This window comes from Callospermophilus lateralis, chromosome 9 (genome assembly GCF_048772815.1).
Source record: "Callospermophilus lateralis isolate mCalLat2 chromosome 9, mCalLat2.hap1, whole genome shotgun sequence".
NCBI classification, from domain to species: Eukaryota; Metazoa; Chordata; class Mammalia; order Rodentia; family Sciuridae; genus Callospermophilus; species Callospermophilus lateralis.
This window is the reverse complement of record NC_135313.1, coordinates 50,697,761-50,711,084: the sequence shown is the minus strand read 5'-3', so window position 1 is coordinate 50,711,084 and position 13,324 is coordinate 50,697,761. Positions and strand designations below refer to the sequence as shown.

The window sequence follows — 13,324 nt, the reverse complement described above, 5'->3', positions numbered from 1 at the left end:
CACTATAAATGATGATCCTCGTACTTTTTCCCGTTTCTTGAAGGATACTCAGTTGGAGCTGGTCACTTTCGGAGTCGGCATACTACTGAGGTAGTTGGAGGAGCCCCTCAACATGAGCAGATTGGTAAAGTAAGAATTCCATTTCTATCTTTATTTCTTTTTTTTTTTTTTTTTTTTTTTGGAGACAATATCTTTATTTTGTTTTTTTTTTATGTGGTGCTGAGGATCGAACCCAGCACCCTGCACGTGGTAGGCAAGCGCTCTACCACTGAGCCACAATCCCAGCCCCTCTATCTTTATTTCTTCACAAAGCTTCAACTGAATTGCATGAGGCAATATGATATCAAAGGAGGAATTGCAAAAATTCTAAGGAATAAAAGATTAGAAATGATGAACAGTATATTGCATTAATGGGATTTGGGAAAGAGATATGGTTTTAGAAGAAATCTAGCAGAAAATCTTTAAAGAAAATTATGTAAGTTAAATGAGGCTTTTCTTATAAGTAAATAGTTTGTACTATAAAGTTCTTGAAAGCTGTCCAGGGAATACATTTACTGGTTAACATTTATCCAAAAGAAATGGGAGTCAGCTACATGTCCTTTGCTAAGACCAGAAGAAAGAAGAAATTGTTATTTTGATTCATTTTTGCTTCATAACTATGTGAACATTGCTCACTCAGTTTTTCTGAGTCTTAGCTTTGAACAGTGAGGCAAACAATATTTTCTGTACCTTCTATGGGATCAGAAAGATAATTTCTGGGGTCATTTTTGTAAGTGAGGCACATTAATGTGAAAATGGATCCCTAAACTTTTCTTGTCACTAACATGTTTTTTATTTATTTATTTATTTATTTATTTATTTATTTATTTATTTATTTATTTATTTATTTTTCTGGGTGCTGAGGATCAAACCCAGGGCCTCACATGTGCTAGGCAAGCACTTGACTGCTGAGCCACAATCCCAGCCCCTAAAATGTTTTTATAAAAATTTTGAAACTACACTTTTTTTTATATTTGAACAACTACATGTTATGAAAAATTGCTCTTCAAATAAGTTGCTTTTTTAAAAAAGAAACTTTGATATTAGTATAAACTTCCCTAATTCTTTCTCTAATTTTGCAGGCATATATATTCAGCATTGATGCAAAAGAGCTAAACATCTTACATGAAATGAAAGGTAAAAAGGTAATATATCTCTACCTTTGGTATACCAGGGGCTTTTTTAAGTACTTGCCTTTTTCTCAATGACTGGGTATGATTTACTTTGGGACAGCTTGGCTCATACTTTGGAGCATCTGTCTGTGCTGTGGACCTCAACGCAGATGGCTTCTCAGACCTCCTCGTGGGAGCTCCCATGCAGAGTGCCATCAGGGAGGAAGGAAGGGTGTTCGTGTACCTCAACTCTGGTTTGGTATGTATGATTGCCTGCAACTGGAAGCCACATGTGAATTACCACTGAAACTGACACTCTTCTTATTCCAAGATTTTGAGACTGTAGATTCTTAGGCTTATTGTATTGACAAAAATAAAAAAATTTAATACTGTCTAAAAGAGAAATGGAACATGGTTCTGAGTGGCCAGCCAATTCATTTGGTTACCCCAGAAATATGACATGAATTGGTATGGAATTTTTCCATTCACAGTGAACACACTGTATACTTGAAATTTCATTTAGTTTTATTTTGACACAAATCTAATTCAAAAGAATGATTTTTATATAGCCTTCAGAATGTGGACTTTTAAGTGGTTCTATAGTTAAGGTCTTTTTGATTCAAGAAATTATAAAATATTACTGGAAGTAGAAGATAAAAATTATAAGTTTTTCATGATTTGAAAGCAATTAGAAATAAGATGTTTGATACAATATTAATGCACAATTTATGTAGATAATGTTCTTGATAAGAATTTGAAATTCTTATCATGATTTATTCCAAAGTGAATATATTTTTTTAAATAGGTGATTAGTGACTATAGTTAAATTTTAAATCATAGGCAGTGTTTTAGAATAGAAATTGATGACTTGATGTTTCAATTTGAAGAGTTCTGCTGGTCTTATCTTGCCAGCCTTGCTTCTTGACATTAAATCAAAACAAAGAATTGATAGGGCCTTAATGGGATCTTCTTGGCCTGTTCCTTTGATTTGAAAACAAGCTTAGACTTGTGAGAAAATTGGTTCATTTCTTAGGGCACATTGTCTTTCAGTAGGATTCAAAAAAAGTAAAATCTGTTTCAAGAAGGTACTTGTGCCCTTGTTTAATCAATGGCTTCATAGCACTTAATAAGTTCCTATTCTAAGCGTCAGACAAAGATCTGTGTAATTTGAGAGAAGACACTCAAGCCTTGTAAAGCGGGGAGAATCTCAGAGCTCAAGATAAAGAGTAGGGAAGTTACACACTGGGATTTCATAGGCTGTGTTTAAATCTAAATTTAATAGTAAAGGCATGCCATGTATACAATGATCATTAGAATGCATTAATAGTGACTCCAATTTTTCTTCCATAGACATTTCACTCACATATCAATAAATGGTCTTCCTTATGCCCACTACATGTTCATGCTGCAAATGTCTCTCTTTATGACGATTTGAGGAAAATTTAAACAGTAGCTCAATACTCCTAAAATAAAGTAACATAGGAACTCTTTTCCCTTTGAGATTTTAAGCAAAAATCCTTTCCTTAAAGAGCAAGGGAGGACCCATGCCCACTAGGCCACCCTCTTACCTGGAGGTCCCACTCTTGAACAATTAGTAATTGGATTTGGCTTCTAAATCCTCTTATATAGATGAGCCTACCTTTGTTACCGTCTACCCTCCTATGTCTTTGTCTGAAGTGGCACTAACCACTAAGTGGCATAACGTATTTATTTATCTGGTTTGCTATTGTCTATTCTCCTGGAGTACAGACACTCTGTAGAGAGGAATCGTCTGTCTTATTTATGTGACTGTTTCCCTGGGTCCTGGAAAACTCCTAGTCAAGTAGGTACTCCAAGATTATTTTTGAATGAACTGGAGAAAGAATGACACTCGAATGACTCTGTCTTCTACCTACTTCTACTAAAATAGCTCTTGGGTATCCCCAGAGAACTCTTGGTCACTGCTCTCTGTGACTAGAGAATACTTAAGGGTGATAGTTACTTCAGAACTGCACTGTCTTATACATGTATCTTGTCTATCCTCACTGGACCCTGTCTCCCTTCTATATAAGTTAGCATTTCCCAGGAGCAAACAGTTTTACCCCTCCTATGATTTAATCCCTGACTACTTTGATGTCAGTGATTGCATCTATAGAGATCTTTACATCCTCTTAGTTTGTTTAGAATAAAATAAATGACATTTGTGAATACCTGGAATATAACAAAGACCATAAAAAGAGCTGAGAATAATCTTAGTCCTGATGCCAGGACCTCAGGATCTGGTGAGGGCATCAAACACTGGATAAACTGAGTTGAATGAAACGTGGCAGATGGCATTTTAAGTACAAACAAGGTGGAACAAGCGATTCCCTTTTGAATCTATAATGCTTCACAGAGGAAGTAATATTTGATCGAGACAAGAAAAGGAATTTTTCACTTAGAAACTTAAAGGTGAAGGACACATCACAAGGGGAAGATTATATGTGTTTAGGGAATGACTAATAATAGATTTGCTTGAGAAGAGGTAAGGATTTATGATGAGTGGTACATTTTTTTTTTTTTTTCTTGAACACAGGGGACTAGGATGATCAGAGTTTGCAAGAGGACTGGTAGCTGTTCTTACAACAGCTCATTTTTACATGTCTTACTGTAATAATTCATTTTCCAACTTCTGAAGTATCAGTTGACCAATCCATGCTCCATTGCTGCTGGGATCAGGTTCCAAAGGCCAATTTGAATCATGTCACTAAACTCAGAAACCTCCCAGTGGCTTCCTATCATTTGCTATTGTGAGAGTAAATTTTCCAACACAATCAAATTTCTATACTGTAAGGTTGAAATCTGTTGATATTTCGGTCTCATTCATTATACTATTCATTAACCAGTTATTGTAGCCAAATCCTTTGGAATTAGGTTTTACTTATAGTTTTTTCTATACATCAAGTTTATACCTTTCTTTGGGTAGCTACTTTGCTTACCATTGTCTTTAGGAAATCTCTTCTAGATCTTCTTTTCTTGCTGCACGTTATTGACATTCTGTGCTTGCTTCAGTTAAGCGTTTTTTCTTGACTTCTTGCTATTGCAAAGCAGTTTGTATTTCCAAGTCATTTGCGTGCTGCACTAAGCTCTCTCTGTAACTGTGGGTTTCTTAAGGAAAGAGAGAGCCTTTGAAACACACACTGTCCTCTTTCACCTGTTCACTCTGTACTGTGCATTGTCTTTAGTAGGAGCTCAATAAATATTTGTTAAATTGAATTATCAAAATGATTTATTGAATTTTTAAAGCGAGGGATCATGAGTTTGACAATTTTTTATGTCCTCTGAGCTCTAATCATACTATTATATGTGTTGACATACTCAATAAATATTTATTGAATTGAACTGAGATGTGTGTACTAAAGCTCTGTCTGTAGTTTGTCCAACTTGTTTGACACATTAGAAAAAAATCCATATCCAATTATAGCAGTAAATCATGTGTAAAGTTGTCAGGGAGTGTTATGATGACACCTTTTTTCTCCCTTCCTATCTAGGGAGCAATAATGAATGAAATGGGAACAGTGCTCATTGGAAGTGACAAATATGCTGCAAGATTTGGAGAATCCATAGTTAATCTTGGCGACATTGATAATGATGGCTTTGAAGGTAATTAAAAGTATCTAATTTGGTATTTGGTTTCCACTTTCAAATAGTTCATGGGCTGGAATATGATTAGAGCATTATAGTGTTTGCCTTTCTCCTGAAAATGGAGCCAGAATGGTATGCTAAGTTTTTTTTTTTCTTTTCCTTCTTAGTGTTACATATGACTTCCTAATTGTCAGTTATTGATCTTTTGTTTTGTTTTTTTTTAGGGTACTGGGGATTGAATTCAGGGGCGCTCAATCACTAAGCCACATCCCCAGCCCTATTTTGTATTTTGTTTAGAAACAGGGTCTCACTGAGTTGCTTAGCACCTTGCTTTTGCTGAGGCTGGCTTTGAACTTGTGATCCTCCTGCCTCAGCCTCCAGAGCCATTGGGTCAGTTATTGATCTTTACCATTATTAATGATGATATTTAAAATATTTTACTTCACTGATTCTAAGGCACCATTGATTATAAGTTGCATTGTTATTTTAGCTGCCCCTGAAAAATGTTGCCTAATAAACTGAGACACCTACTACTTTTTGATTTTAAGAAAAATGTCCTGATTTTAGAAATAAAATGGGGGGGGGGGAATTGCATGATAAATCATTGGGCCATGGTATTTAACACTTGGTGTAGTAAAGACACCAATCAAACCCAGCAGAGCCTGGCTGCAGGGCTGGAGCAGATCCCCCAAGGCCCTGCTATGCTGGGAATTTCCTGCTCCACTGCTGCCTTGTGGTAGGATTTGGGGAATTCCAGGAAAATGTCCTGAGCACTGGTGAGGGTCAATTGGGAGGCTTGGGGATGGCTGTTTACCAACTGCTACTGAGGTATCTCCATAATTAATTATACTCTCTTAATTGTCATGTTACCCTGTGTATCAGCCCTGTTATTGAAATATCATATTTCACTGCATAATCATCATAGCACGTTAACATATATTCACAAGTTTCTGTGCATCCTAATCTTCACCAAGCACAGTTTAGTAATAAATTATTTTTTATTAAAAATAATTGCTCAGGTTTTTTTTTTTTTAAACATCACATAATGGTCATACCCCACTCTTTGGCAAAAAAAAAAAAAAGGGCATTAAGTCTGTGATGATTATGTTGCAAAATACAGGTACCTGCCTCTACAGTATTCCCTTTGCTTTGCTCTTTTCACTCTAGTACTGAGTGGTGACCAAGTCTGTAAAAATTGTTCATACAATGATGAATGAGTTTGAAAGGAGAATGCAGTCTCCAAGCTACTAGGTCTTTTCAGGGCTCAAAACTAAGTCTTCTTGATGTAGTCATTAACATTATTTGGTTATATGAGGCTAAAACTTGGATACTAAAAATAAGTGAGGGAGTTTTGTGTACTTACCTCAATTTCTTCTTATACATAAATGCTACTTTAAATGTTTAAATGCATAATTCTGTAAAAAAAAAAAAATCAGTTATTGAGTACTGTATAGAGTATGCACCATAATGAATGAAAATGAAGGAAGTACTGGCACCTTTCTCATAGTTATATAATCAAATGAAAATAAGACATAAAAGTAAATCTTATTTGTGGTGGATTTAAGGATCTTACTTAATAAAAATCTATAGATGATGCCATGTTAATGCACCTTACTATTTTATATGTATCATGTGCTAATGATTCTTTTAAAAACAAAAACTGCTTTTTAGTAAATACTAAGTTATGATTCCTCTACTGCTTATTTTAATTGGTACATTCAAGGAAGGCCACTCCCCATTTGGAATATCCTAAAATACATAAAGAAGAAATTATGTGCATTAAAATTTCAAACCTAAATTCTTATCAGAGTTGTAAAGCTGTTATGGACAGTAAGCAAGTTTCCTTTTCAAAATCACTCTAGTACCTGGGAAAGTCCCAATTTCCAAGTGGTGTGAAGGATAAAGTGTTCTATTGGTGAGACTTAGGAAGAGGATTTTTGAGGGGACCTTCCAAGGATAGTGCAGGTTTTCAATCTGTGTGTGAGATCCAAGGTTTCAGATAGCACTTGTTTCCTAGAGTCCTTGGCTCTTTACTCCTTTTTTTTTTTTTTTTTTTTGGTACCAGCAATTGAACTCAGGGGCACTCGATCACTGAGCCACATCCCCAGTCCTATTTTGTATTTTATTTAGAGACAGGGTCTCGTTGAGTTGCTTAGTGCCTCGCCAGTTACTGAGGCTGGCTTTGAACTCACGAATTCTCCTGTCTCAGCTTCCCGTGCCGCTGGGATTACAGGTGTGTGCCACCATGCCTGGCTCAGCCCTCCACTCCTAAAGGTTGCTTCTATGTCTAGAAGACTATAATTACAGTAGTTGTAATATTTCTATACTTTTTTGTGCTATTTATAATCTCATTTATAACCCACAATGTATTTATCCTTACACTTTAGTGAATGTTGATAACACCTCATATCTTTTTCTACTTAGTCCAGTTGTAATTTTATTTTCTATTTTGCCCATAAGTAAGAGTTTTCTACATTTTAAATATTAGCAAGACCATGGTGATTTGGAAGTAGAGTCAGTGTGTTCAAGCTCTTCATTAAGGTCTTAATTCCATTCTACCACATCTGCTTGAGAGACACAGCAGGGAATCTACATGTTATCTTTCTTTAAAAAAATTTTTTGTGTGGGTCCCAGGGATTGAACCTGGGGCCTTAAGCATGCTAGGCAAGCACTCTGCTCTGAGCTAAGTCCCCAGCTCTAGATTATTTTTATGTTTCCCCATCCTTTCCCCCATCTTCTATCTTACTTTTCTCTGGTAGATGCAGATCCTTTGTGTTCATGGCTGGGATTGTGAGACTGTGTAGACTGGGAATGAATACCCAACCTGTTCTTTTTTCTTTCTTCTCTAGTACTAGGACTAAATCATACTCAATGCCCTTTGTGCAAAACTCTGTGATGCTTTGCATAGCAAAGCTGTTATTTTGACATTCGTCACATCATTTTTGTATTGTTCTTTAAAAGGAAAAATGTTGATGATCCTATTTCCTTAGAAAAGCAAAGCAAGCCATTTTCTAAGGGATGACTGGTTAATTTGGAAAGTATAGTGTAAAACTTGAATCAAAAATAAAAAGTTGTGGAATAGATAGGTACATAGATGGACAGACTGACACGACTAATAGGCAAATAAGTAACATTTTGGATCGTATAAGATAGATTTGGCAAAACTACTTATTGGTTTAAGTTTTTTTTTATTTTTTCCCCTTCACCTTGATACTAATCTGGCTTTGAGACTATTTTGTTTGAGTATTTTAGAGTAGAACCTTATTAATATTCTCTAATTATAAGATATTGTGTTATTATTTTATGTGCCCCTGGTATCAATATTGGCATATTATTGCACCTTTCATTAAGCACTGCTTTGACACCGAGCAGAAACAAGGTGCTAAGAGGGGAAACTCTGGGGCTCACCTCTGTTGTATATGACCATATTGTGGTGATGGAGAGCAGGTCTCTGGAGCCAGACTGAAAATTTTGATCCCTACAGCACCTCCTCCTGGCTCTGAACTTGAGCAAGTTATACTTGGTGCCTCAGTGTCTTCATCTGTAAAGTGTGGATTAAAAAGTACTTATCTGATATGGTTATTCTGTGAGTTAAATTAGTAAGTATGTATAAATCCCCAGCACCATGTCTGCATTGCAGACACTATGTAAATAGAGATGATCATGTTCATACTACTAATTGCTATGGTTTATACCAACAAAATAACTGTTCAGACGCAAAGCAAAACCAGTTATCAAACATCTCAATGTTCTGCATACTGTGTCCTAAAGAGAGTTGCAAAGGCATAGAAAAATATTTTGTTATTTATTAAAATGTTTTATCATTCCCTTGATGAAAGCTAAAGCTTTAGTGCATTTTATATCATATCTGTGAATAATCCTAGGAAGTAAGAATTTGAATCTGTATTAGCCAGAGATTTTATATCCCCAAATGTCCTCTGCACAGAAAGAAAATTGATCTGGGCCTTTTGTATACCTCAGCTGAAAAGGCTTGTCTGTAATCTTAATTTAGGTCACTAGTGCTAATAACTGATTCTGAAAGGCTTTTTGTATCACCACTTCATAAAGCAGGCTTGTTATTTTTCCTTGTGTTTCACACAAGGAAAAATAAAATTCTATAAATCAAGATATAGAATTTTATTTATGGTCTTAGGCCACATGCTGGAATATAAACCCAACCCTAACTAATGAAACTGCTGTGGCCAGAGGAACTTCTCCCCAGCCCTTCCTTCACCTCCTTCCCTTTTTCCTCCTCTTTCTCTTCCTTTTCCGCCCACTTTGTTCCTCTGTGCATTTAATCTGTACTAATGTGACTCCAGCTCTTGCAAACCAATTGCCATTCGTCATGTATACCATGATGAATGCCCCCCCCCCGCTTGTGTGCAGAGGCTTTTCCTTCTGTCTAAACTGCATTTCCCCCTTTCTTAGCCTAGCTGTGACCTATCAATACTTAAATCTCTTATCTCTGGCATCATCTTCAATGAGGAGTCTTTCCTAATGTCCACCACTTTCTTCGTGTATACTGTGTTATTGCTGTATTTTTACTTCTGTTCTCACCAGTAGACTTGAGTTCCTTTTTTTTTTTTTTTTTTTTTTTTTTTGCAGTTTTGCCCTGTACTGCCTGGAATACAGTAGGTGCTCAGTAGTTGTCCAATGAATGAATAAATTAATCGGTATATTTGTATATCAAAGTTTAAAATAATTCACACTCATCAAAAGAGACTGGTTTTAGCATGTCTAAAAAAATTAAAAAGTATCTACCATTTCTTTTTAGATGAAAATAGAAAAGCTTTTGCATTTAAAAAAATGTACAGTATTTAACATAGTTACATATAAATATGTTTCTATTCCCATTGAAATAGTACAAAATTACCATTCTAGTTGTTAGAAATATTTTTGATTTGATGGACAATAAGAAATATCACGAGAACAAACTTTCTCTACTTTAGGTGTCAATGAAAGCAGTTAAAAACTGCATATAAGTACATATTTGAATAAACTCAAGCAGACATCATACTTGAGAAAGTAATGAAATGCTCTTGAAACTGTAGATTAGCATTTTTCCCCTTTCTGCTATATATTTATAGCATGTAAACAAATATGTCAAATATTTGTTTTTTCTTGGGTCTTTTATCAGTTGACCGAATTTTTGTTCTTGGTGTCATAATCTGATGTGACTCTCAAACTCACAAAGGAGTTGCTGTAATTATTTTATAGCACAAATCCATTTATTGAAATCCTGAATGTATACTTTAATCACTTTCAATGGAATCCTAATTAACTTAAAAGTAACGTTACAAATAAAGCGTAAAAGCTTGAAATCAAGATTCTGGTGATTATAATATTTATAGGTTATAACAATTTATTACATAGATGCTAGTCTAAGCATTTGACACAAGTTACATACTTTTATAGTGTTGCTTTCATGTTGATCCCATTCTTTAGGTGGGGAGCCAAGACATGGAAGCTGAGAAATGAGCAGAGCTTAGTACAGAAGTGCAACTAGGGTTGGACTCCTGGGGTCTGACCATGAGGCAGACAACCTTAGCTTCTTTGTAAAGAGTGTCTCTCAGACCTGTCTCCTCTGCTTTCTTCCATGTAAAAACTATTCTGTGTAACCTTGTACATTATGATGATAATAGTCTTTTTTTTTTTTTTTTTTTTGAGAAGAGTGTTAGTTCTAAGAGAGAGCTTTCTTATGTCATGAATTGGGGATCGTGAAGGTTAGTTTTCAAAGATAATTCTTTCTTTCAAGAATTTATTTTCCCTCTGCTTCCATCCTTGAATAGATGTTGCTATTGGGGCTCCCCAAGAAGATGACTTGCGAGGTGCTATTTACATTTACAATGGCCGAGTAGATGGGATCTCAGCAAGCTTCTCACAGGTAAGATACTATTCTGTGTTGAAAAGAAGCAGAGTGACAAAGGTGCCCTGAACATTTACAGTGTTTCCATAGACTTATTTTTTTTTTTTTTACTTTCTTTCAAATGCATTGTATTTCACCATTTTCTTACAGTAATGATAAAAGGTCTTATTGCAAGGGATTAATAACCCTTTAAAGCCATTTTTCGCATAAATAGGAGTTCTAGTTCACTTCCATTCTAGCTTGTAGTCTGTTAAAGATTTATTTCTGCATTTCATCAAGTTTGTGTTCTTCAGGAAATACCACACTATTCTGAAATATGCCCGTTTGGGTTTGATTAACTGTCTTTTCCTTGTGACTATTGCCTCATATTTCGTGAAAATTGTGCATGGGGATCAAACATGCATATGATACTGTGTTTCTTTCAGTGTAGAGTAGTAAGATGATAGCATTTTAATGAATGTTCATGGTTGAACTCTGATCTTACTTTTATATCTTGAAAAATCAGGGCACTGACTTTTGAAAAGACTACAATTACAGGCAAAGAAGCAAAGTTTCTCCAGAGACATTTTTATGGAAACATTAGCTAGTACTGTTATGTTTGCTTTGGCAAAAATGGGCATGTACATCTGTATTTTTAACCTGAATGACATGTTCTTCCCAGGAACAGATCTTGATTTTTCTTAGTAGGAAGAACAGCCTGATATTTCCAAATACTATCTGAATGTGAATTAGATATGGAATAGGGGGCAGATAACTCACTTGGTCTGTTCTTTTCAAATGCTAGGGAGCAATCTGGCTTCATAAGTAGCCTTTCATCTTATGGCTGAGTAGTAGGCTCCACTATGTGATTATAGATATTTTATTTTCCAAATACATTGTTTAGCTATTTGTGTTGGTTAAAGAATTAAATACAGAACCTGAAAAAAAAGTTGAGGAAAGGGAGTAAAAATGGTTTTGGAAAAATCTGTGCCATATAATTTTCCCTTTGTTCACCAAGAACTTTAATTATAAAGTCACAATATAGATGTTAACTGCCTATTTCAAGGTAGAAAATTTTGCCTCTTTTACAAGCATTTAACTAGAATGCATTTGTTAGTCAATGTGCCAGGAATCATCTGGCAAGACTTATGATTTAGCTAAACCATTGCTTCTCTGGAATAGTAGGTATTCAAAAACTATTTCCTACGCAACTTGCCTATTTTTCAGAGAATTGAAGGACTTCAAATCAGTAAATCATTAAGTATGTTTGGAGAGTCTATATCAGGACAAATTGATGCAGATAATAATGGGTACATGGGTGAGTATAAAATCATCATATTTTATAAACTGGAGTAAACTTTATTGTGGGTCCTGCTTTGTTGTGGAGAACTATTGTGGGGGACATCAATTTGCTGATCATTTTTTTTAATGTTTTTAAAACTTTCTTAAATTCAAGGTTGGGTCAGAAATAATCAAGTAATTTCTCCGCTTTATACTGTTAATTCCTTAATATTGCATGCCTGTTCTTGAAAAAATGAAGTACCCATGACAATCAATCAAGAATACAAAATGAAAATAAATTTCTGGATGAATATTTGTAGTCTAAAAATCACATTTTTAGCATGAGTATCTTTATAAGTTTATATCATAAAGTTATATTAGCAAGCAATGAATGCTGTTTTAAGTGAATAGATTCAGACAAATGTACAATGAATCTCAAGGTGCTAGCATGTCTTTTCCAATTAATTTTCTGTTAATAGTGTTTTGATAAAGTCCAAAGGTGATGTGCAGTTAAGTATTTATGGCTGAAAAGTAATTCTCTTTGAGTAATGATGATCATTAATCTGGGTGGCTGTTTGTTATCCTCCAGATGTGGCAGTTGGTGCTTTTCGGTCTGATTCGGCTGTGTTGCTAAGGTAAGGTGGATACATTTCATTGCTTAATGACAATTGGGCTTAATTGTAAATGATGGGAGACAGTTTTTAAAAACAGCAGTGATAGTGGTCTCACGATGCTCTTTTTTGGTATCCTGAAATTTAATTATTGAACTTTAGTGTATGTTTCCCACCTTGCATAGATATAATTAAACAAATCATTGAAGTCAGTGTTTTTAGACATTTAAATGAAAATTTCTCTTGATCTGTGCACAGACATTGAGTTGAGTACATACAGACATACTGGTTAACAGAGCAGATTAATGATATTTCTTAGTCGATGAAAACTGACAATAAGTGCAATTATCTTCCTAAGGAAAAATAATTCTGCAATTAAAATTGCTTATTTTATTTCCTCCTTAGGACAAGACCTGTTGTGATTGTCGAAGCATCTTTAAGCCACCCTGAGTCAGTAAACAGAACGAGATTTGACTGTGTTGAAAATGGATTGCCCTCTGTGTGCATGGATCTAACACTTTGTTTCTCATATAAGGGCAAAGAAGTTTCAGGTTACATTGGTAAGTGTAGCCTGCAGAAATAATGCCTGACAATATGCGATTAATATCGCAGTCATCTTTTGAGCCCTCACTCTTTGTCATTGTGAAGATCTTCTTTAGAGTAGAAAAGAGCAGCAATTGTTGTGCACCTATCTTTCAGGATTCTCAAATTGTTCTAACCAAGGAGGAGGGCACGTCGGAAGCTGTAGTTGTTTAGAAGTTGTGGCACGGATGAGAGCAAGAGTGTTGCTAACTGTACTAGTTAAAAGTAAACCCCCTGAGCTTAATCTGTGA

General features: G+C 35.2%; 1 protein-coding gene across 1 annotated transcript in view; it reads left to right on the top strand.

The window, feature by feature from the left end:
• Itga4 (integrin subunit alpha 4) overlaps positions 1-13,324 on the top strand; it is an 83,430-nt gene that overhangs the window by 26,900 nt on the left and 43,206 nt on the right. The window contains 8 exon segments of the mRNA XM_076865564.2: positions 44-129; positions 1,122-1,184; positions 1,273-1,410; positions 4,661-4,772; positions 10,544-10,638; positions 11,827-11,917; positions 12,470-12,515; positions 12,897-13,051. Of these exon segments, the coding sequence (XP_076721679.2) occupies positions 44-129; positions 1,122-1,184; positions 1,273-1,410; positions 4,661-4,772; positions 10,544-10,638; positions 11,827-11,917; positions 12,470-12,515; positions 12,897-13,051 (786 nt within the window).